We start from the raw sequence: 22,201 nt of genomic DNA on the forward strand, positions 1-22,201 counted from the left end.
GGAGAGAGCGAGAAAGAACAGTAGGTGTTTGCGAAGTCATTAAAATTGTGGTATCTCTGAATGCTGTGTGCGCCATATGAAACCATGACAAGCTCAATCGCTAAAAAGCATGCGATGCCGAGGCTAATACATGAACAAATCCCTCTAGGGTATATATAAATATGTAGATAAAGCATGAAAATGGCGATTGCGGCCCCAAGGCTCGATGCCAATGGGGGAGGGCATCGCGGCTCGGGGTATCATGCAAGCTGAAAATCAGTGACGCCCAGTGTATCTATGCTGCGAAATGCGCGCGCATCAGTTTTATCCCGTCATAAAATTGCTGACATGTGCAATGGCTCTGCAACTCCGCCCGGCTACTCCCTCCGAGGATCAAATCGTCCTGGCAGCATTCCCGTTTCTCTCTTTTTTGAAAGCCCCATACCATGTGTCCCAGACCACCCATCCTGCGCCGAAAAAAGCAAGCCCAGTATCGTGTTTCCTCCGTGTGGAGTAGAGAGGGGTGTTTGTTCTGTGTTTGTTGTGTGTTTGTTGTGTGTGTGTTGTCGAGATTAATTGTATTCATAAGTCGTCAAAAGGAGGTCTTCATTGCCCGTAGCCTCTGGGCTGGAACACCGATGCGCCGTAGCCCTGAGGCTGCCAGCTGGGTGTGGGGTGGCCAGCACCCAGAAGTTGCTCGAAAGCTTGCAGGCGTCGCGTCAGCTCGTCATTCTTGTGAGCCATGTTGCGATTCCGACGCTCCAATTGATGAATGTACTCAGTTGCCTTGGTCAAGATGGTACCCTGTTGTGAATATGTTAGTAAGCGAAAAAGAAGAAAGCGGAGTACGGGCGGTGGAACTGACCTTGCTGACCTTGGGCGCCTTCGACGCGGGGACCGGAGAGTCATCGTCATCCTCGGGTATCGACCGGAGAGATGGGATGGCTTCGCGCAGATCGGCAATCCTGTCCTTCAGGTTTGTGCGGTACTTGCGCTCAATGTCGTTGTGGGCTGCCCGGTCGCTGTTCCTGGGCTTGTCCTTGCGATCGCCAATATCGGCAGGAGTAGTCTGGCCGGAGCGCATGGGCTTGGCCACTGACGATGTCCTCCGCTTCATCTCCGGAGGCGGATCACTGGCCGTCTCAGACGTGGTGCTGGGGCTTCGTTGCTTCTCGAAGTTGAAGTAGTCGACTGGCGCACCAGCGCGGGTGGTGGTGTTGATTGGGGGAAGGCCAGTGCCCATGGCGATGGCAAGTAGTCGTTGGCGCTCGGGGTCGTTGAAGACGGGGCTGTTGTATTGCGACTCCATGCGCAGGCCGGGTTGTGGGGGTTCCCAGCTCAGCGGGGGTAGAGTAGAGTCTCTCGGGAATGACATCGAGGGGCGTCTCGTCGCCCCTTCTCGTGTAGTCATCATCCAGAGCCATTGCGAAAGCTTCCTCCTCAGACGAAAGTGCGTGATCGAGCGCACTGTCAGAATCAACCAGATCGTTGATCATTGACGGGAAATCAGGCTTCACGCTGTCGAATGACGTGACCCGCGATGACCTTGCTGACGGGTGGATGAAGTCGAAGGGTCTAATCTACAGTTCAGTAGGGTATTCAGCTTATTTGACTACGACATAGAATGCATAGCCAACTAGGGGTTTTGGGGGCTCACCTGCGGGTTTGGTTGTCGAATTCGGATTTGTCGAGGCTCTCGTCGTCGCTATCGAAACGAAGCCAGTAGTCTGTGCAGTCGAGCGCTGAGTAGTCTTGCTTGCGCTTTAATGACTTCTTCACGTTCTGGCCCTTGGATCCGGACTTGGAGATTCTGGAAGACTTGGATAATATCTCCTTCTTGGCGAGAGGCGGGCTTAATGAACCGTTTCTCGTCTTGGGCTCTGTGACGGGGGGGTGATAGGGGATGGTTGACGGTTTGTTGTTGGGGCAGGCCGTTGTCAAAGTTGTCCCAGAAGGATATCGAAGACAGTTGACGGAGGCAGTTGGAAGAGTTGTCAATGAAGGACTGTTTGGCGAACCAGTTAGCCTCGTTCGCAGACGAAAGATGAGGAACAGAAACGAGTACACTTGTACCCAGTCAGCAGGGGCTCCGAAATTACCTTGCTGTTGGCCGTCGGGAACAGGTCAATGTTCTGTAGAACTTCACTGTCCATGACGACGGAATTGGAAATTTAATGTAGCTCGGATGCTACGTACAATCTGCTCTCTACCTCTAGATGATAGGTACTCCGGGCGAGTGGAGTATCAAGTCGCGAGACGGAGAAATCAGAATGGCGAGGTTGGAATATGCGCTGAGGCAGGTGTCGAAATCTTTCGATGCCTTCGAAAGTGGACGATGAATGTCGTGATAGTAAACCAACGGATACACTGTATCGGTCGAGTCGGCGTTTGACTAGTTGGTGGTGGGCTGACTCGGGTCTCGGCGAGGTATGTGGTTGGTTGCGATGGTTATGGTGTGGCAATGTGCCGACGATGTTGTTGGTGAAGTTGGGGTTGTTGATGGACAAGACGGTCTAGAATGTGAGCCGTGGAGCGGATGGAAGAATGTTGTCACAACTTGTAACAGTTGATTGCTGCTTGATGATAGAAACGACGAAACGAACATGAGATGGAGGGCGGCGATATGGCAATTCTAATAATAAGCCGCGAACATGGGATAGTGGGGAATCAGGGTGTATGGTGGTGGATTAGAGCACAAGGCGCCAAGATGAGAGTCAGAACGAGCCAGATGGCCAAGAGCAAGTCACACACTCAGACACTACGAGCTTTGGCAGGCTGGGTGGTAACCGACGGCCGGTCCCAGGAGTTGGAGGAATGCTCAACAACGGCAGCGGTACAGGCGGAGACCGGCCCCGAGAGCTGCCACATGCTGAAGGGCCTTGGGCAAATGGTCTGACTTTCCAGGCGCTACGAAAATGCAACGGTTTCGGGCGGCCAGATTGTGGGAAGCTGTACGTGGCCGAGCGTACAGTACAGTACTTCTCGCGTAATTGTGCCAGAGCTAGGTCGTGTACCCATACCCCTACGACTGCGACATTATGGATGGAGGCGGCACGCACTGCTTGCTGTACTCGTAGCTCTGGTCACTGGGTGCTGGGGTCTGGCTGCTGGTGGAGGCAGAACGAGGTACGCAGGGTACGCAGGATACGCAGGGCACGCAGAGAAGGGTCGGTACGTGTTACCGGGTGTGGGGCGCCATTGATGGGAATGGGCCATTGATGGTGTTCAAGCTGCCTGTTTCCCGTGTCTTTCTCCCCTTTCCCATTTTTTCACTACGCTGGACGCTGGAGGGTCGGGGGAAATAATGCCCAAGCTGTGCACAAATGTCTGGATCAGGACGGAGGAGCAGGACCGATCGGGTACATTGCTCGCGCAGGATCGCACGCCCAAACTGGCAGGCGAGCGCCATGCAGGCCAAGTAGAGATCGGAATAAGCGGAGCCTTGGATAAAAGTCCAGGCGTCAGAGACACGTGAGCTTGGCGTAGAGTGGCCTGACTTTCCCCGTTGTCTTCCAACCTTTTAGGACCTGGGGGGCAAGGGTTTCAACGACCCAGAGGGACCAGCCAGGCTAGCCAGAATATGCGAACCTCGTGCAAATGCAAAAGCGCGGGACATGCACCAAGCACCTGCACTCGCTGCACCGGGGCGGGCAGACAAGAAAAAAAGGAGGGTCCAGAACTTTAGGCTCGTCTAGCAAAGTGTTCGAAAGTGGGGGTGCAAATCAGCCCATTCGCAAGGCTGAGGGTGGGAAAATCGTATGAGAAGCGGGGCCGGCGGCAGGGCTCTCAAGCGTCTCTTGATGGGATTTATTGGCCGGCCAGCCCTCAGTCCGTTGGCCGCCGTCGGCATGCGCTTAAACTCTGCGTCAAGCCCGACTCAGCCTTGCAGCGAGCCCGGCTTTACCCAGGTCTGGTCGTGGCGTTTGCAGTCGCAGTCGGGTCGGGGGTGTGGCCATCATTCACACCCTGAGTGCGTTCTCGACCCCCTCCCCTGCTCCCAATTACCGTGGGAACGTTATCCGTCACTTATCACATACTGCATCCAGCAACGGAGGATTGCGCTTCTGGAGGTCATGGCAAATCAAGAATTTCCGCAGTTGAGGATAGGATCTACGTACATGGGCAGCATGGGGTTTTCCAAAATGTGAGGCTCCAGATTGCCAGATCGTCAAGAGTCCTGTCAGATTTCGGTTTGGCAATTCCCAAAAGCACCCGATATTCAAACCGCGAGATAAGACTATCGCCAATAAATCGCCAATCCCCCAATGTCCAATCCATCCATCCGTCGTCGCGAAAGAGTCATGCATGTGCATCATCTACAGCTACCAGTCAATTCCTTCTTTGCGAAGTCAGACGGACATTTGCATTTTGCAATGCACCCGGTGTCCACAACGGGAATGTCCACGCTGGAGTCGAAAAGAGGGCATTTCACCATTGAAAACTTGCCCACTCGCTTTCGGGCATCCTGATATTACATTGCCATACTTACAATGATACGGATACCGTACATACAGTAGTATGCAGTGGCAGGGCCGGAGTTTTGGACTATTGCCGCCGACCTACTGTAAGGCGGCTCGTAGATCAGTGGTGGCAGTGGTAGGCAGGTAGGCGTTCTCCGTCACGGCCGACGGACGAATGAAAGAAGAAAGCAAGTCGCAGGCAAGAATGCTGTAGCCTGCACCCACTTCGCCATGTCCCGAGTCCCGCGGCCTCTCGCTCTTGGGGGCTCTTGGGACGACACAGCCAATCAGCGGAGGGCCAATTCGGATTGTAATCAGCGCATCGTACCACTTCTGACCTGATGTTTACATTTGGTCTGCAACACATATCTACCGCTTCGTCGCACGCAACTCCCCAGCGTTTTTTTCTGCTGGTCGGAAACACTTCTTGTTTTCTCCCCATGCGCTTACCACTCTCCGTATGCGCCCTGCCTTCCCCGGACTCCTGCGATCTCCTGCGGACAGCCTCCCTCCACACACTGGGACCCTCCTCCAATTCATTCCGTAACGTGACCCTGCTACACCCGAATACGTGTACTGTACACTCCGGAGCCCAATCTCGGACTGGAGTGATGCAATGTTGCCAATGCACACCTACTCTGCTTCCTGTCGTAGTAGTAATTCCCAATTCGGGACCCTCCCTGCAGTACATCCCCCACCCACGTAAAATAGGCGCAGGGCCAAAGTAGGTGCCATCCCGCCCGCGTGGCAGGTGCCCCTCGGCCGCTGCCGCCTCAGAGCAGAATTAAGTACTGTACCCTGGGAATAGCTTCCTAGCTCCCTTACCAGTCTGCCCTAGCTCTGAGACACCAACAACACCAAAGACACAAAACGACAGCCGACCACTGCATAGCTAACTGTACGAGAGCATGCAAAGGCCCGACTTCTCACCGTCTGTCCTTCTCTCGTCACTTCTGCGCCGGCAAGTACCGCTGTCCGAATAGTCGGTATCCTTCCGGGCACATGACCCCTTCCAGACGCCCACTGCCCTGCGTAATCTGGTCTTCATCAAATCGGAACATGAACCCAATCTCGGTACGTATATGCCATGCCAATACGCCAAGATCTAATCAGATGGCGCGCCCCCGGCCCTCCGCGGCCGCCCGGGAGGACTCGCCATCGGCAGGCCCCATCGGTGGGATCGAGTGACTCAGCTCGAATTCGTATTCCCAACACTTCATCCCGCAACCCGAGGCTGAACGAACTGGTGGATGGGTGACGAACCCTTCTTTTGCCGTTGTCGGATCCACGTAAGCTCTCCTTGACTAATCTAAATCTGCATCACCGCTCGATCCCTTCACCGTGGGCTGGTGAGCTCCCTTTGTCTCACATACATCGCCAGCAGGCCCGGTCACTGATAAGTCGGCTGGACGAAGGATTCCAGGGGCTCGGAGCAGTAAGTGACATTCCATTTCACATGTCTCATCACCACATCGGCGATGGATGGACCAAACAATTTTCACTTGACGATCAAAATCCAAACCACTCCCATCTTCTCGAACATTGCCGCTGCTTTTCTTGATGCAGGGTCTTGCGATAAGTCTCGAGCTGATTATGCAGCCCAGCAGTAGGCTCTCCCCTCCTTGTTCTGTCTGGACCCTGAAAGGTTTGATCCTCCTCTGGTGCTGTCAGATAAGATTGTCCACCAGCCAAATCTTGGAACGCTGGCCAGGCCAGGGGGTGGAGAGATTTGGTGGCAAAAAAGCACGACGATCCTCCGCCAACGATTCCGGTCCAGGCCGACCTGGTCTGAAGACTAGAAAACCTACCAGTTTACCAGTTTACCGCCTCGTCGGAACTAGCGCTTACCTTCATCGTTCTCGATCTAGGCTCTGGGCGAGTCGCCGGCCATACACCCTCAAGTCGGTTCCCTTCATGCTGACTGGGCTGAATCCGTGTGATGAAGTGTGAATATTGACCAACACAAAGTACCCAATGGTCTTCAACGACTGGATATGACATCTCCACTTCATCTTCATGGGTCCCTCTCATAGCGTGCTGTTGGCTGGCACGAAACGAGCCTGGCACCTGGTACAAGTGACCCCGTCTTTTCTCTTTTTGTCGTCTTCACTGCCAAGAGCGCAGCTACACAGTTACTGAAAGTTCAGTCTATCTTCCCCCGGAAGGGACATGCCTGAGGCCATCCCGCTATCCTTCCAGCCTCCATATCCTCCTCTCTCCTGCATATGTCGACGTCTAGACCGCACTCGAGACTCTACTAGCCACGGCAAAGGGTGGAGATGGCAGGGCCATCAGGACTCCATCCGGCTGCAGGCGTGCGGGACACAGAGTGGTAGGTGTTGGCGTCGATACAAGTATGTAAAAAGCCAGTAGTCTCGCTTTCTCTCTCTTCTCCGGCGGGATTCCGAGCTGTGGTCCTGGTCCTGCGCGGATCATACCCACTGCGAGCATATACATGAATCGTGTACATATGCAAAGAGCCTCCATACACCGATCTTGATGTGATAAAATTGACCGATTGGTCGGCCTCATTGTTGGCCCAAAGCATGCATACATACCTACAAGGCACTATTACTGGTTTCTCGACGACATCTCGGCTGCTTTTGTTCTCCTGTCTTGACCAGCCACGCCTATTGCGTCTGCAATGTCGCATCGTCAAGTATTTCCCAGTTTTGTATGTTTCGTACCTTGATCTGCGCTGGGTCTTTGCTGGCCTTTTCGCCTGTTTGCCTTGAGGTCTACTGTAATACCTAGAATACCACCCCGGGTACAGACGTAAGGCTCATGAGAGAATTATTGAATTGCATCATACTACTCTTTGCAATTATATCATGTTGCTTAAGCGTGGCGGCCTTGCTTCCGATGCAGCTGCAGGACCGCTTTATCGTCATCTTTCCCTGAGCAGGGTTGAACGAGTCGGCGACTCGGCCATCTGGCCATTTTGCTGCATTGGGGCATTACATAAGACTTACCTTTACAAAAGTCCCACTGCATCTTACAGAATATAGTGAATACTTCATCTCAAGCTTTTACGGATACTACTTCCGCTCATCCGATTTGTTGATTTCTCCATCTCTCGGGGACCTCTTAGTCGGTGCGATCCACCCTGTCTTCATCCGTTCATGCTCGTAAGGCCGACCCGCGAGCCAATCAGCCGCCCTTCTCGCCCACAGCTTGCCGATATAGGTCTGATATTGGTAGCTTGTGCGTAATGTACTCGGCTCTATTACTATGAAATGGTAATAGTCAGGTCACTTGGATGCACTGACGACGGGACAAACCTTGTTGACGTTACTTCAACGACGATAGTAGAAAAATGCCAACCACCGCAACATTAGCTTCCTATGACTGGGATGTTGAAGAAGAATATCTCTTTCGCGCAGTAACCGGAAAGATGGGAGTTGATGAATACTATGGAGAGTCGTTTGCCAAGATATCTAATTGCAAGGCTGCAACTCCGTATCCCCACGATAAATGCAATCCTCCTATAGACTCGGCATGTCTGTATGTGATGTAACGCCGGTGCGGCACGTACGGCACATGCTAACTAGATATACGATATAGGCACCTTGCAGAAAGGGGTCTGGAACAGTCTTATAGATCTGGTCATCACAATGCAATCTCCGCAGGTAGGTTGCAATATGGAAATTGATTGCATAGGCCAAGATCGTATCTGCGCGAGTTCACAAACTCAGAAGCATACACATAATAGATTCTCAAATTCACATGGTTGGGGAAGAACGAGATGCCGGGTGATGGTCCCGCACCGGACCTGTGGATGCGACTCCTCGATGAACACGCGACTCTTGCATATATCTCCAACTTTCTCGGCTCCGGCTGACGGCCTGCTTCGGACTGTCGCCTGAAAGAAACGTGGATTAAGTAATGTTCCCCGGATGCATAGCTCGCTCTTCAACCCCACCCGCCATGCCTCGGCTCAACTGGCGGCGGAATTCTGGACACTAAGGGGGAGATATCCACGGATATCTGGACTCTTTAAGGATCACCCAGGGATATCTGATCAGCAAGTGCCGCATATGATGCCACGTAGGGAAAAAGCAAAACCATCACCAACCTATTCCGCATTGCCAAGTCGGGTATTGCCCGAAAAGAAAGCAGCTTTGGTTTTCAATAGGTTCGCGCAAAGTGTACATGGTAATGCAATAGCCAGCTAGCTTCTATAGGAAGAGACCTCGGCAAAGCTTTCTGTATGTAATGTTGCTCCCAATTCAGCCGTCCCGGCCGGATACGCTTGCCTAATTCGTGACTTCCTCCGTTACAGGGCTGAGGAAAATGTGCAAGAATTGCCGTGTTACCCCTGGGAGTGGGCGACGACCACCATTCATATCACTTCACCGAGCAAACTATTCCACCAGGGCGTAGCTGTGAGCTGGCAAACGTTATTCCGAAATCGAATCGACACCAGATGCGGCCGCACTTGAAGAATGACGGCTAGTGACTCTTGGTATCCGGATGCTGGGATGTATACTAGCTGACCTGGCCGTGCTTATAGCCCCCTGCTGTAAGCATCGCTGAATGCTACACACTGAGAGCTCCGCAGAACTAGGGATATGAGGTCTAGGCACACAATGACCAAAGTGCAATTATGCGGCATGGGCGGCACTATGTAACATATCTCGGAAGAAAGCGGGATGAGCATACATTCGAAAATGACTTCACTCGAATATGGGATTGGCTTGCCAAGGTAAGTGTCACATCGCATGAAGATGAGTTTTGCCAGGGGTCGAGTGTTTGTGATCAAGCGGACTGGAAAGGGGCCGGAAGTGAAAGTAAAGCCTATCTCAGTCGAGACAGGATAACTCTGCAGGCTAGAATTCTAGTTGAGTCCGAAAACACCATACATGCAAGTGTCATCAAACAACACAGCGGTGCATCTATTTGGCGTTTCCCGTTAATTCAGCCTTCAAGAAAAAGTAAGAAATCCCGTCGAGATGTTTAGGTAGCACCCCGGGCCAAGAAAGCTCCCTCAAGGAGGACTTGACTCGAACCGGTTCTTGCTCCTCAGTGGATCCCTAAGGAATGCTACTCCTGTGTGCGGGCGAGCAATGCCAAGGTCAGAACATGGGCAGTTGAGTTCAATGTCTTGAGAGCATGTCAATCCCTCTCTCTCTCAAAAAAGAAAAAGAACAAAAAAGAGTAAGTCAATGCCTCGAGACGGCAAACTTTATCGTTTGAGGTGCTATATACAGGTCCTCAGTAGATGCAGTAGATGTCAAAGGCTAACAACGGCTCGAACCCCTGGATATAACGTCTCATCATACCTCCGCCCACTCTGGCCTGCGTGTGACTCGCAGATGAAAACCGTGTACCACCGTGATAGCAAAGGACTGCAGTTGCAGCGGTGCAATGTTATCGACGATATCAAAGTCAAATCTGCGAAACAACTGCCGGCCATTTTCATAAGAGTCAGTACGTGTTGATCAACCCCTTTCAAGGGGCGTTCTTCCCTTCCGCAACTTACCTCGACGAACAGCTTGCGGACCTCCATCCACGCAATGGCCTTGCCCATGCACTGGAACTTGCCCGCGCCGAAGACTGTATCCAGAGTCTTGCGCATTCGGCTGAGTCTCGCGGCCTCTGCCGCAGGTGTCTTCCCATCCCCCGTCAGTGGAAGCCACCGCTCCGGCCGGAAGCATCCGGCATCGTCGCCGAAGACGTCCTTTGATCTCAGGATGCCGGGGACGTTGGCTCCGATTTGCGTATTGGCGGGGATATGGTACCCGCACACCATCGCGGGCTTGGGCTTGTGCTTCGTCTCCTTATCGGACTCGTTCGAGTTGTCTCTGCTGCTGCGGCTGCTGCCGGCACTCCAGCAGTGCCACCATGGTGTTTTGTTGCCGTCTGGGGAGAAAGCTTAGACGGTGCTATGGATGGCGGATGTAGGCGTAGGGACTCGCAGAGAACCGCTTCGAGATAGACAAGCTTGCGAGCTTCTTCGTCGGCGGCGATGGGCTTGCTAAGACGGTTCGCGGAGTTGGCGTGGTCGATTTCTCGTTGTAGTCTCAGATAGGCGGTCGGACAGGTCAATAAGCACAGCATCATCATGCGGGCCCAGTTAGCCGATGCATCTGTCCCTGCGACTCTACAGGTGAAGAGATTGTATAAACAGGTTAGAACCAAGGAACGGGTTACCGGAACATTGGCAATGAAGGTTTGCAGGAGAAAAAGGGGGCGGGCGGTCTATCTGGGCTCTTACTTACATATGAATATAGACCTGCTGCATCAGCTGCTCCCTGGTCATTCCACTGCGGATAAAAGCCTGCATCATGTCGTTTTTCGGTACAGCACCTGGTGCCGTCCTCTTATCCACTAGGCTCTTAGCAAGTCTAGTACAAGAAAGGGGTTAGTAGGTGCCATCCTAGCCCATCACTATGCTATTTCCACTAGGAAGTATATGAAAGTATACTTACCCGAAAAGGATTCCGAAACCGACCTTGTTACCTTCTCTTGGCAGCAGGAGGCGGAACGGCCATATTGACCTCAAGTCGGCAAGCCACGGTATCAGACCGGCCACGGTCATAAGACGTATCGATAAGTCGTTGATCTCCGTCATACGGCGGACGTCCACGTCCTTTTTCAAAAAGCCGAAGGACTCTCCAAAGGCAAACTCGCCGATGAAGTCGAGCGTATAGAACTGCACCTTCTGGCCGAAGTCCATGTAGGGTGGCATACTCCGGGGGTTCCGCCCTGGCTGAGAGACGTACTTTCTGCTGATTAGATGCATAAGATTGGATATCTGATGATCTGCAGCAGGCTGAAAGTTGATCGAGTACTTCAAGTAAAGATGAAGGTATAGATTAGCGACTAAAATACACGTGTTGGGTTCAGGGATCATGCACGACATACCGCAGAGCCCATTTTGAGCCTCAGCGCCTTGTGCTTGGCCGGATCCCGCTCCGAAGCCACGTGGGTTTCATCACCGTCTGTCACTCGGCCCGCGTCGTAGGCCGGACCTTTAGTGAATTGGGACCGGATGCCGGAGATGGCAACCACCTCGTCGGCATCTGAGCAAAGGAGGAGGTTCGGACCAATACGGACAAGAGAACCTTATGGGTTTCCGGCAGTCAGTAGGTATGCAAATAAAGCATGGATGAGTGGATGAATATCTGGATGAACCGGGCACTAACCATAGTCCTCACCGGCTTGGATCAAGGTAGGGAACAGGTTGCCGTTCCAAGCATGGCGGACCAGCCAAATGATAGAGAAATGGGCAACCGGGTGACCTGGAATGTGTGCCAGTTTCTTCCATGCTGCATAATAGTGATGAGATATAGCCACAGCCAATAAAGCGAGAAAGAATATCAACCAATTTGGGGAAGGTTTCCAGGTTCCTATCCCAGTCTCCCCCTGAATGTGCTTAGTAGCAATGTAACGACCCTCATTGTATCGGCAAGAGAGAGACTGTGTAAAAGCTTTGAAATAAGACTGGGACTCGAGACTGGATCACAGGCCGGTGTACACAGGTGTTTATATAGCAGGACGTGATACAGAATGACGCACTATTCATGGCATCGGACCTTATTGACACCCCAAGATTTGGCTCTCCGGCCGTATTTTCACGTCACACCACACCACTACATTCAATGTCGGCATTCACCAACAAATCATACATGATATCAGGGCGCTATTCACCCCCCTTCCAAATTACTTGATTTGTAGAAAGCCAAAGACCGAGGTATCGGCCGAATCTATTGCACAGCTCCGGGGGATTTCCCCTCTCTACATGATCTACTACCTCGGTAAGTCTCGCGCAATCATAAGCTCAGCTCCTTTTCAGTCCACTCCCAGAGCCTTTCAATAAGGCCATCGTCCTTGGCCACCGCGGACTCCTTATCTGGGATTCCCACGGGCTCATAGTACTTGCCGCTGACCACGTCGGGGCTGGTGGCGGCCCAGAGATGGTTCTTAATCCCTGCTGCGACCGGGACGCAGACAAGTGGCGCGATCGGGGCGGTTATACGCACCAATAGGCTTTCTTTTCGAAGAGACTCGGCCATGCCTGTCAGGATCCTCCCCGGATGTACGGCCGCAACTTTCAGTTGCGGATACCGCCGGCCGAGCTGCTTCGCGAGCCCGATAAGAGCTACTTTGCTTTGGCCGTACCGTTGGCCGTATGACTAAATGAAAGGCATGTCAGTAAACATGACGAAAACCGAAACTCGCTTTATCCCCGAGGCTTAGATGCGGGCGTGTGCGATCACATACCATCTCGGCGCACGTGCCCTTCAGCGCGTCAAACTGGACCCCACCCTTCGGGGCCACACTGTGCCCCTCGCTCGACACCACCACGACGCGCGTGTCCGACTGCTGCTCCGCCGTCCGGACCAAGGTCGGCACCAGCAACCGCGCCAGCAGCGCGTGGCCGAGGTAGTTGATGCCAAAGTGCGCCTCGTAGCCGTCGCTCGTGGTCCCCGGAGCGACCCGGATGATCCCGGCGTTCAGGATCAGGATGTCCAGCCTCTCCTCGCGGGCTATGAAATGGGCGGCGCACGCCCGCACGCTCTTTAGCGAGCCGAGATCTAACCCGAGGAACCGGAATTCGGTGTGCGTCGCGTTGTCGTCGCCGGCAGCCTTCCCGGACTCGGGCACCGCTTTCGCGTCATCCGTCCCGTACGCTTCGCGCGTGATCCGGCGGAGCAGCCCCTCCTCGTTGGAACTGCTGCGCGGGAGATCTGCCACGTAGATGCGGGCGGGCTTCCCGTAACGTGCGAGCTGGACCGCGGTGGTCCGACCCAGATCTCCGGCCGCGCCGGTGACGAGGACGACCTTTCCCGCGAGCGACGGGATGTCGCGCGATGGGTCGAAAGACGGCGCTCCCTTGCCTCCGGGCGCGTCGTTGCGCGACCCGAACAGGGTGACGCGCAGCATCTCCATCAATTGGGCCATCGTCTCAAGTGGTATCGCCGGTGCTGACGCTGCCGGAATCAACTGAGGTGTTGGAACCTAGCTCCCTGAGGCGGAACGCTGCGTACTGGCAATGAGGCGATACGGTAGACGCGCGAAGGAATTTCGGAATGACCCGCCCAGTAGTGAAGATATTCCGAGCTAGCTGGTTTGAATGAACCTGGGAGGATGGGAACGAGTCGAGGCATGCGCATCTCGGGTCCAGAAAGCGATTAGTAAACTGCAATATCACCTACAAATGGAGAATAAAAATCCAAAGAAAGGACAGGCTTCTTTTTGTTCGTCCGGATTAGTCTACTCGGGTGGTAGAGGTTAAGCAGGGGGGACTGAAAAAAGCGGCTGGGTTGACTTGACCCTCATATCCACTAATGAGATACAGTAAGCGCTATTCATTTAGCCTGTCCAAGGGCAGTTAAAGCCGATGCCGTTTTCCACGTTGGTTCTTGCGTTGTGTGCTGAGATTTCTTCACTGCTAGGTAAGTAGTGCTCGAGAAATCAAAGTAAATCGTTCTGTGCTTGCGCATCTATTTCTTCTCTCTCTGTCTCTTCTTCTGCCAACATAGGATAGTTACAAGGGCGAGTTATTCCTCGACTGCGAACTGTCGAGAGTCTCACGACGTGAAGACGATTCCCTACGTGCGCCTGCAGACCCGTCATTTTCGCCCCGATCACGGTTCGACAAGTCGGCCATCATGGTTTCGGACGGCGGTTGTTGTTCAAGTAGGTGATTCGAGTCCGGCTCCGGTTCCAAGTCCTTGGCCTCCAGGTCTGCCAGCGTCTGCAGCACGCTATCTTGCCACCGAGATCGCGGGCCGCGGCGCTGCCTGCTGTCGGGCGGGGATAGGTCCTCGGCGGCGCGCTGACGTTGGTCGAGTTGGAACCGCCGGCTGTTGTTCTTATCGCGTTTGTTGACCCAGAGGGACCGGAAGGAAATGATGCAAGCAATCATAAAAGCTGCGATAGCATCAGCGTCAGTATGTTTTGACCTATTGGCTCAAAGACCGAAGCGAGTGATTATTGGACCGGCGACTTACACACTATGTATTGGATCATAAACCAGAACAACAGCCAGCCAATGTTCAGCACTCTGATGTGGTCCGCGTCACCGACGGCCTTGTAAACGCCACCAAAGATGTTGCCGCGGACAATAGTTACGGCAACAGTAAAGCCCACGAGCAGGAAGACACCGGTGAGGACGAGTTTCTGACGAATGGTAATCCCGCTCCGCCAAGCGATGAAGACTGGGAAGCAAATGACTGGATCCCAATTCCGAGGTCAGTAAGTGTACGGGTTGACCACAAGACTGCCATTTTTGCCAAGGCAGACTTACTGATAGCATCGGATATCACATCCAGTGCAATGCTTGCTTTGTAGATGGTGTAGACGTGGATAAGGTTCTCCGTGATGAGGGCCAAACTGTCGAACTGGGAACCGATGGCCAGGATGACGCCGATCTGCACCAGCCCGCAGGACACGACCAAAAAGCTGGCAACCCACCAGGAAATCATGTACGATCTGATCTGGATGCCGAAACGGCGGAAGAAGGCCAGGAAGTTGAGCTTGATGGCCCAGATGCCCACGGTGTTGAGGGTGAGGGCGGTGCGGAGTCCCGGCTCCTCCAATACGATGCGGTCGGGCATCTTCACCTGGGTCGGCATTTCGAGGACGAGGTACATGTATCCGAGGAAGTGCTGCAAGACGGAGGCCAGTGCGATGAGGCAGAGGACCGAGAAAAGCATAAAGTAGTCCTCATTGAAGAGACGCCGGAACGTCAAGAAGCGGATAGTGAACCGCAGGGCTGAGACTACGATGCAAATCGCGGTGGTGAGCCAAACAACGACCTGATGAGAACGTACACAAGAATTCAGATTCAAATCCAGTAATGGAAGCAGCGCGAGCGCGCTCGCTGCACATATCCAACAATAGAACATACATACCTTGAACGCAGTCTCGGAGACGAATAGATCGGTCGACGGTTCCTGACGAGGAATCAGCGTATCTGGAGACGCCATCGAGACGGCTTGCCGTTCAGGCGGAACTGGTTGCGGAAGAGAAAGCACGAGCGAAGCGAGATCTCAGGATATGGGGGTGACACATGCTCGGCTGTTAGGACCCCTAAGTCAGGCCCAGAGACAAAAGGAGCGGGCCGGGGTTATTACCAAGCAGTCCCCAGCGAGGCGTCCGGTCGTCGCCGCCCGGCATTCCATAGGGCTGGGGTAAATGAGAGGAGGAAACATGCTGATAGGATTCAGAGGATGGGCGAGGGGGTAGATAACGAATGCATCAACGCGTAGACTGAACCTCGCAAAGGCTCGAATGGGATGGGACAAAAGGTGGTAATAAGTAAGCTGACGTTAGCATTGGCAGCATGAATAATGTGGGCCAATTCCATTCTCTCTTCGGCAGATTCGTAAGACGCCCTTGATCCTAGCCTTCCTTGCATCCCCGGCTGTACCGGCCCAATGGGACATCCGATTTGGCTGCACACCGTCCTCCTACCTTTATCGATTGATTCTCCGCATCCCCGCCCATCTGCCACCATGGCGATGACTGCGATGATCCTTCTGCTTCTCAGGGGTGTCGCTGCCATCTTGGCAATCATTGTGGTCAGATTTCTCTACCATGGCTACGCTCATCGAAGAGCAGTGAGGTCACTGAAAGCCCAGGGGCTTGTCAGCGCTTTTGATCTCTCATTTCACAAATGCCAACCAAAACTGGAGTTGACGCATGCTTACAGCCAATCTTACCTCATTCAATCCTCTTCGGACATTTACCCATCTTTGCCAAGTTTAAGAAGGCCCACCCCCCAGATATCAATGTATATGTCTTTCACACCTGGCTAGCAGAAAACTGCAAGACCTACTTCCCGGACCATGACTACCTTCCGTCCGTGGTGTACCTGGATATTTGGCCACTTACCGGCTCTCTGGCCATGGTGACGGACCCCGTAGCGGTCTCGCAGTTCACCATCGCCAAGAATGAGCCAAAGGTCGACGTAGTCGCCAAGTTCTTCCACCCCATGACCCTAGGCCTCGATACCCTGACGACCGAGGGCCAGATATGGAAGACCTGGCGGCCACGGTTCAATCCAGGCTTCAGCCAACGTAACCTGACAGCTCTTATGCCTGAGATCATCGAGGAGGTATCGATTTTCGCCGATAGATTAAAGCAAGTAGCTGGAAAGGGTGACGAATCTGGACCGGTGTTCCCATTGATGGATATGACCACAGACCTGACATTTGATGTTATCGGTCGAGCTACATTGTGAGTTGCCAGCTGCAGATTTTCTACTGCCTACGATAAACTCATCCTCATGTCCTAAAGGGACATTCGCTTGCACTCGCAGACCGATCAATCCGATAGCGACAGTCTAAAGAAGACGTTCTTTGATCAGATCCGCCTCATGGAAATCTTCGAAAACATTGCACAAGGCGTCATCATAGGGCGTTGGCCATGGCAGCAAGCAGCGGTAGCACGCAACAACAGAACAATGCACAACTTCCTGCTCCCACAGATTCAGAAGAGGTTGCACTCGGACTCATGGATTGGGCAAAAAGCCACCGTCCTTGACCTCGCTATCAAACATGTCGATACAGATGCCCCTGACGGGTCACAAAAGGAGCCCACTCTGGAATTTGTGGACCGACTTATTGCTAACCTCAAAACCTCCCTTTTCGCCGGCCATGATACCACGGCGGCCACTATCTGTTTCATGATGAAATTGTTGCAGGACTACCCGGAATGCCTCGAGAAGATTCGGGCGGAGCATGACGCGGTGCTTGGTATTAATCCGGATCCGGCCCATGCAGCCCAAGTCTTGACCACATCGCCGCACCTCCTGCACTCGCTCCCGTACTCGCTGGGCGTTATCAAAGAGACGCTGCGACTCTATCCATTGGCTGCTACGGTGCGTCAGCCGCCTCCCGGATATTACCTGACCGGTGCAGACTCCGTCAAGTACCCCATGGACCGCTTCGGGCTGTGGGCGTCGGCCCCGGCAATACAGCGTCACCCAAGATACTGGCCGAGGCCCAATGAGTTTCTCCCCGAACGGTGGATGGTCTCGGAAGGGGATCCGTTATATCCAGCCACTCCGAATAGTTGGATCCCCTTTTCGCTTGGTCCCCGGAACTGCATCGGGATGGAGCTAGCGCATATGGAGCTCAAGCTTGTGTTGGTTCTGACCGCTCGCACGCTCGAGATCCAGGAGGCGTGGAGTGAATGGGATGTCTTGAAGTAAGTATCGAACTGAGTGGTCTGGAACCCTCTGCTTCTATAAGATAACTGACTAGTATACCTTTAGGGGAGCCAAAAGTACGCCCTCGCACACCGTAGATGGACAGCGCTTGTATCAGATTGGAACCGGATTAGTCCATCCGAAGGATGGAATGCCAGTGCATGTTAGGCTCAGAAAGTAGATATGCACCTAGGTATCCAAGATATCCATAAAAGCGGTGGCTGGTAGTCAAGAGGTGTAGTTGCTGTGGCTAGGCTGACCACTTACATAGTCTGCGTGATGACTGGTTAACCCCTGAGATCTCAACATATCAGTGGCTATTATGGTCATAGAGTTCACCTTTGAAGATTCTGTATTGGTTTTGTCTGAGCTGTGCTGCGTTGGTATAGAACTGAATGCCCAACATATGGAACATGACGAAAATAGGGGTTATGAAAAGGGGGTTCGATATGTACCGAACCCGAAGTCTTTGAATCACGGAGCCTTTAAAATTCGGTACCTTAACTTTTTGACAAGTGCTCTTTAACCCATCATTGATTAGCTATTTCTCCGGAGCTTCGCATGACAACACTCGTTATGGTATTCTAGTGATGATTAGAAATAGGGGTGCTCGTTAGCGATTGCCATGGCAGATGTTGGTTGCACCCAGGCTAAGCAGGATGAGTTATCCGGGTCTGTATCATCGATTTGGAAATCGCCTAGGAAGAATTCTACTAGCAGAAGTTTGCCCACACCGTACATTTCATGAAATTCCATATGATTTACGGGACTTTCCGAGCTCAGAATTACGACGCGGAGAAGTCCTAAGTCCCTGGGCTCTACGGAACCGAGGGACCGAAAGTAGGTTACGACCCAGCTGTGGTTCTCACGCACATAGCCGGACCTCAGGTTAATGACCTTCGTTGGGTAGTCTGGGGGTGGTAGCAGGCGGCCGTCGCCGATAATGACAAGGGTGATGAAGGCATATGGGACCCAGTCGAAGGAGAAGCAGGCGGGCGTGAAGCATTAAAGCCCTGTGCTTTGAGCTAGCGCTTTTTGCACGACATCGCCGCCGATGACCATCAGGATGGGGGAAATGTCCGTCGGGTTGCACAGCTGGCCCGCCAGGGACTCGGCCGTGCCTGCGTGCTGGTGCTGGTGCCGCCGGTAGCAGCAGCAGTGCCCCGCAGCTGTACGGCATTCCGCCGTACTCCGGCCAGGCCTCGCACAATGCACGGAGGGACGGAGATGCGCAGGGGAGCAAGAACAAGCCTTGGTCGAGGCTTCCATGGTAAAGAGTACAGCTACCCCTTGTTCGTCTTCCCACACGTGGCCAAGTGAACCCGGTTGTAGAAATGGAAGACTCGATTGAGATATTGCATTTTGGCTGTGCCTCAGGAGAAACCGCACCAACCAGTTAACTGCGCCGGGCATCGCTGCAATTCGTAGCGCGTACTCACCTATGCATTTTGCTATTGGAAGTTAGTATCATAGCCACATTAGGTCTACTCAGAGTAGGATTCACAGGGTGAGAGCCCAAGTGGCAGCAATGTGTGCTGGGCGACATCCTGCCCCTTGCGGCAAACAGGATCTCTCATCCCCCCTCTCCCTCTCCATTACAACGGTGCCACGACGAATGAGCACGTTTCCCACTAGGAAATACGTCAGCAATCTCATGCCTAATTGTTTCCCATATGTATATCTGAGCAGGAATTTCGGCTGGAGCTAGAGTGTTCTCATGGGCAATGATCTCAACGTAGGCTGGGTATGACGGTGTGACCCTTTAGTGGCGGGCTGACTCCCGTTAGCCTGGCCCCCTACATTGTTAGTTCCGAGTAAGAATATTCTGTCAGACTGCTGTGTAAAAGCTGCAGATCAACCAATTGATACCCCGAAGGCAGGTGGAACTTGGGGCTTGTACGTAGGGCATTCGCGCCTTGCTGTTCTTGTTCTGATGGCCAGACAAATGGGCATTGGTTAACTTGCATGGTACCAAATCACGTGACGCGTATGACCACTGGTGCAGAAATGCATGCACTTTTCTTCGTATCGAAGGTTGCGGGCTGCGGCGTTTCTAGAGGAGCAAGTAAGTGATATACATTTACCTTGCGGTCGCAGACAGAGGTACGCTAGTGACGTGCTCGACAGTTTTCCGGTGTGGCATCGGTGAGCCGCCAAGAAGAGAAGTCACGAGGCAAGAGTCAAGAGTGACCGTTTCGATGGAAAAACAGAGCAGGTCGAAGGACAACCAGGTTTCTTGGGGTCCGGCGGGGATGGCATGCACCAGACCGCTGAGATCTTCGGGGGCAGATCCATTAATAGCGCCTGCTTGCATTCCCGTTTGGCTGGAAGATGGGGCCGGGAGTCGCCGACCAATGGGCTGGCAAGGATGCAGAGCGTGGGACCGCGCCCGCGCCTGACTGGAATTCAACAACATGTCTGCCGTTGCAGAAAACCGCGAAACCGCTCGCCAATGAAGATCATTTCTCCATGTAATGACGAGTCGACTGGGGACGACCGTAGAGAAAAAAAGAGCGATGATCCGCTTAGCCGTTCGACCCGAATCTTTTTTCTTCCTCCATCAAGAATCAGCATGACGAAGTTTGGGAGTGAGTTTCAGTAGCAACTAAGGTTGAAGAGCTTATATTCGGTGAGACTGGCGCGTGCCAAGACCACGCTGTCAGCACTATGAGAAGATTTGCAAGACGACAGAAGCATATGAAGGCGATCGTATTCGCGTGCAGGAACATTGATCAGAACACGAGAGAGGTTCGGTTCGACATCACAGTTGAAACTTGACACCTCTCCGAACATGAGGCCAGTCGAGTCGAGTCGAGTCGAGTCGAGTCGCGGTGGTGGTGTTCCTGTGGTTCACGTTTCGATACTTGCGAACCCGGCGGCTGGTACATGGCCCGAGTACTTCCTGTAAGGGCAGGCATTTGAAGCTTCGAGAGTGGCACCACTAGTGGCCCTTCAGTGGGGTTGGCCCTGGCATTGGCTTCCCGGCGCAACGATAGGGCAATTGACAAGCACCCTACCCATCCTTCGAAACCTCGAGATCGATTGATCTGGTTCAGTTTCTGACTTTCTGAGACCCTATTCACACCTAGGTATTCCTGCGATTTGCCCAGAGAAACGGCCAACACCTAAACTACGTACCAAAGGCCTTCCCGGAGTCCTATCCGGAGATAGTCACCAATGGCAATCTTGGATGAAGGCATCAAATTGCAGTGGCACCGTGCGTGCGGCCGAGTACAGACAGAACAAATGACTAATGTCCGTCTGTGTTAACACACGACCAGTAAGACCCGGGATAAGCGAACACCTGAGATGAGAAATTTGGCGGGCAATCTTACAGCATCGGACATTGCATGTCAGCAGGCGAGGACAAACACACCACATTCCTCAGGTGCTATCTAAGTAATCATTCACCAACTGTACTTGGATCCTAACGCGCGCGCGCTTACCGGCACAGCATGATTTTTGACCTCGTACCAGGTCGTTTATCTGCTCATCCTGCCAAGCTGTTTATGTTTTCTTGATGGTGAAGCGACGCGAGTGCTTGGTGCTTGGTGGACGGGATTTGGAAGGTGTCGTCTACGGCATCTGCTCACCGAACCGTTTTTAATTAAGACCCGGTCAATCAGGCCGATGTACACCGGAAGTACATACTGGTCGAGCTTCACGGGGCACAGCAGCACTGCAAGAACCCAGCAGGTCCAATCTCACGATACCCCGCAAAACACCTCAATTCGGAGCTTCCTTCGATGCCCGTCATTTGTGAGGGCCGTTCAGGATTGGGCAGCCTATGTTGGCTGGTCCTCTCCCGGCGTTCCGCCTAATGTTCTTCTATCAGCGGCTAGCAGCGAAAACGACCAGAAAGGGCAGGACGTATCTGTCTTTGTCTTTGCGGCTTAAGGGTAGGTACATGTAGGTAGTATCTAAAGTAGGGGTACCTCTTGTACTGACCTAAGCAGGTGGTGTACCTTATCAGGATCAGAAGGGGGGCCATTCTGCCACTGGCCCTCTCGCTAGGCTGCCTGCTAGGCCCTTCATGTCGCAGTGTCGCAGTGTCGCACAAGGGGGGGGGGTCCACCTGCGCATGTCTGGGCTGCTGGACACTGGGCACTGCGGACTCAACGTTACAGGACCCATCCATCCCTCCCCGGCGATCAAATCAGAATCAGTCAATCAAAAAATGTTCTCAGGTCCTGTCGCTGTCTCTGTTGTCACTGTGCATCCTTGAGGCCCTCCCATTGATTGATTCCCATTCCATCCCGCGCCCCGAAAGGCTGACGGTGATCCTCTGGCGGCTTGTCTGTTGCTTGCTATCTGTCTATCTACATGTACCGTAGCTAGCTGCTACCTAACCTAAGCATCAAACCCCCACAATTTCCCACTCTTCATTCTCTTCCCGACTTCCTTTCGTTCAGGCGGCTTCTGTACTTTTTGGTTCTGCTTCTTTTTGGGTTGGAGCACATCCACCGTCACAACAAACCCCTCCCTCCCCTTTACTGTTTCTGACTGTTTGTTACTGTACGGACGGTTCTTGTACGGACGGGTCGGATCCCATCGCTCCTACAAAGACGCACAATACACACACACACACGAGAGAACGGCG

At 53.2% G+C, this 22,201-nt stretch overlaps 6 protein-coding genes across 6 annotated transcripts; 1 reads left to right on the plus strand and 5 right to left on the minus strand.

Moving 5' to 3' along the window:
• Window positions 1-585: 585 nt before the first annotated feature.
• On the minus strand, window positions 586-1,354 carry PG997_014751 (uncharacterized protein; the record flags this gene model as incomplete). Its single annotated transcript, XM_066819065.1, has 2 exons — window positions 586-783; window positions 845-1,354. 2 exons carry the CDS (start codon window positions 1,352-1,354, stop codon window positions 586-588), a joined length of 708 nt encoding a protein of 235 aa, XP_066661253.1.
• Window positions 1,355-1,684: 330 nt separating this feature from the next.
• On the minus strand, window positions 1,685-2,132 carry PG997_014752 (uncharacterized protein; the record flags this gene model as incomplete). The annotated part of the gene is made up of 2 exons (XM_066819066.1): window positions 1,685-1,984; window positions 2,079-2,132. The coding sequence occupies 2 exons, from the start codon at window positions 2,130-2,132 to the stop codon at window positions 1,685-1,687; spliced, it is 354 nt and encodes a 117-aa protein (XP_066661254.1).
• A 7,583-nt stretch (window positions 2,133-9,715) lies between these two features.
• Window positions 9,716-11,967, minus strand: PG997_014753 (cytochrome P450; the record flags this gene model as incomplete). Its single annotated transcript, XM_066819067.1, has 8 exons — window positions 9,716-9,844; window positions 9,922-10,227; window positions 10,269-10,542; window positions 10,661-10,786; window positions 10,871-11,232; window positions 11,307-11,506; window positions 11,588-11,710; window positions 11,961-11,967. The coding sequence occupies 8 exons, from the start codon at window positions 11,965-11,967 to the stop codon at window positions 9,716-9,718; spliced, it is 1,527 nt and encodes a 508-aa protein (XP_066661255.1).
• A 247-nt stretch (window positions 11,968-12,214) lies between these two features.
• Window positions 12,215-13,346, minus strand: PG997_014754 (dehydrogenase reductase SDR member 13; the record flags this gene model as incomplete). Its single annotated transcript, XM_066819068.1, has 2 exons — window positions 12,215-12,577; window positions 12,666-13,346. 2 exons carry the CDS (start codon window positions 13,344-13,346, stop codon window positions 12,215-12,217), a joined length of 1,044 nt encoding a protein of 347 aa, XP_066661256.1.
• Window positions 13,347-13,932: 586 nt separating this feature from the next.
• On the minus strand, window positions 13,933-15,376 carry PG997_014755 (uncharacterized protein; the record flags this gene model as incomplete). The annotated part of the gene is made up of 4 exons (XM_066819069.1): window positions 13,933-14,318; window positions 14,399-14,620; window positions 14,695-15,205; window positions 15,302-15,376. The coding sequence occupies 4 exons, from the start codon at window positions 15,374-15,376 to the stop codon at window positions 13,933-13,935; spliced, it is 1,194 nt and encodes a 397-aa protein (XP_066661257.1).
• A 528-nt stretch (window positions 15,377-15,904) lies between these two features.
• PG997_014756 (vera protein) lies at window positions 15,905-17,782 on the plus strand (the record flags this gene model as incomplete). Its single annotated transcript, XM_066819070.1, has 4 exons — window positions 15,905-16,036; window positions 16,102-16,628; window positions 16,689-17,600; window positions 17,668-17,782. 4 exons carry the CDS (start codon window positions 15,905-15,907, stop codon window positions 17,780-17,782), a joined length of 1,686 nt encoding a protein of 561 aa, XP_066661258.1.
• Window positions 17,783-22,201: the final 4,419 nt, after the last annotated feature.

Source organism: Apiospora hydei, assembly GCF_038363865.1.
Source record: "Apiospora hydei strain CBS 114990 chromosome Unknown utg000010l_segment0_segment0, whole genome shotgun sequence".
Taxonomy (NCBI): Eukaryota; Fungi; Ascomycota; class Sordariomycetes; order Amphisphaeriales; family Apiosporaceae; genus Apiospora; species Apiospora hydei.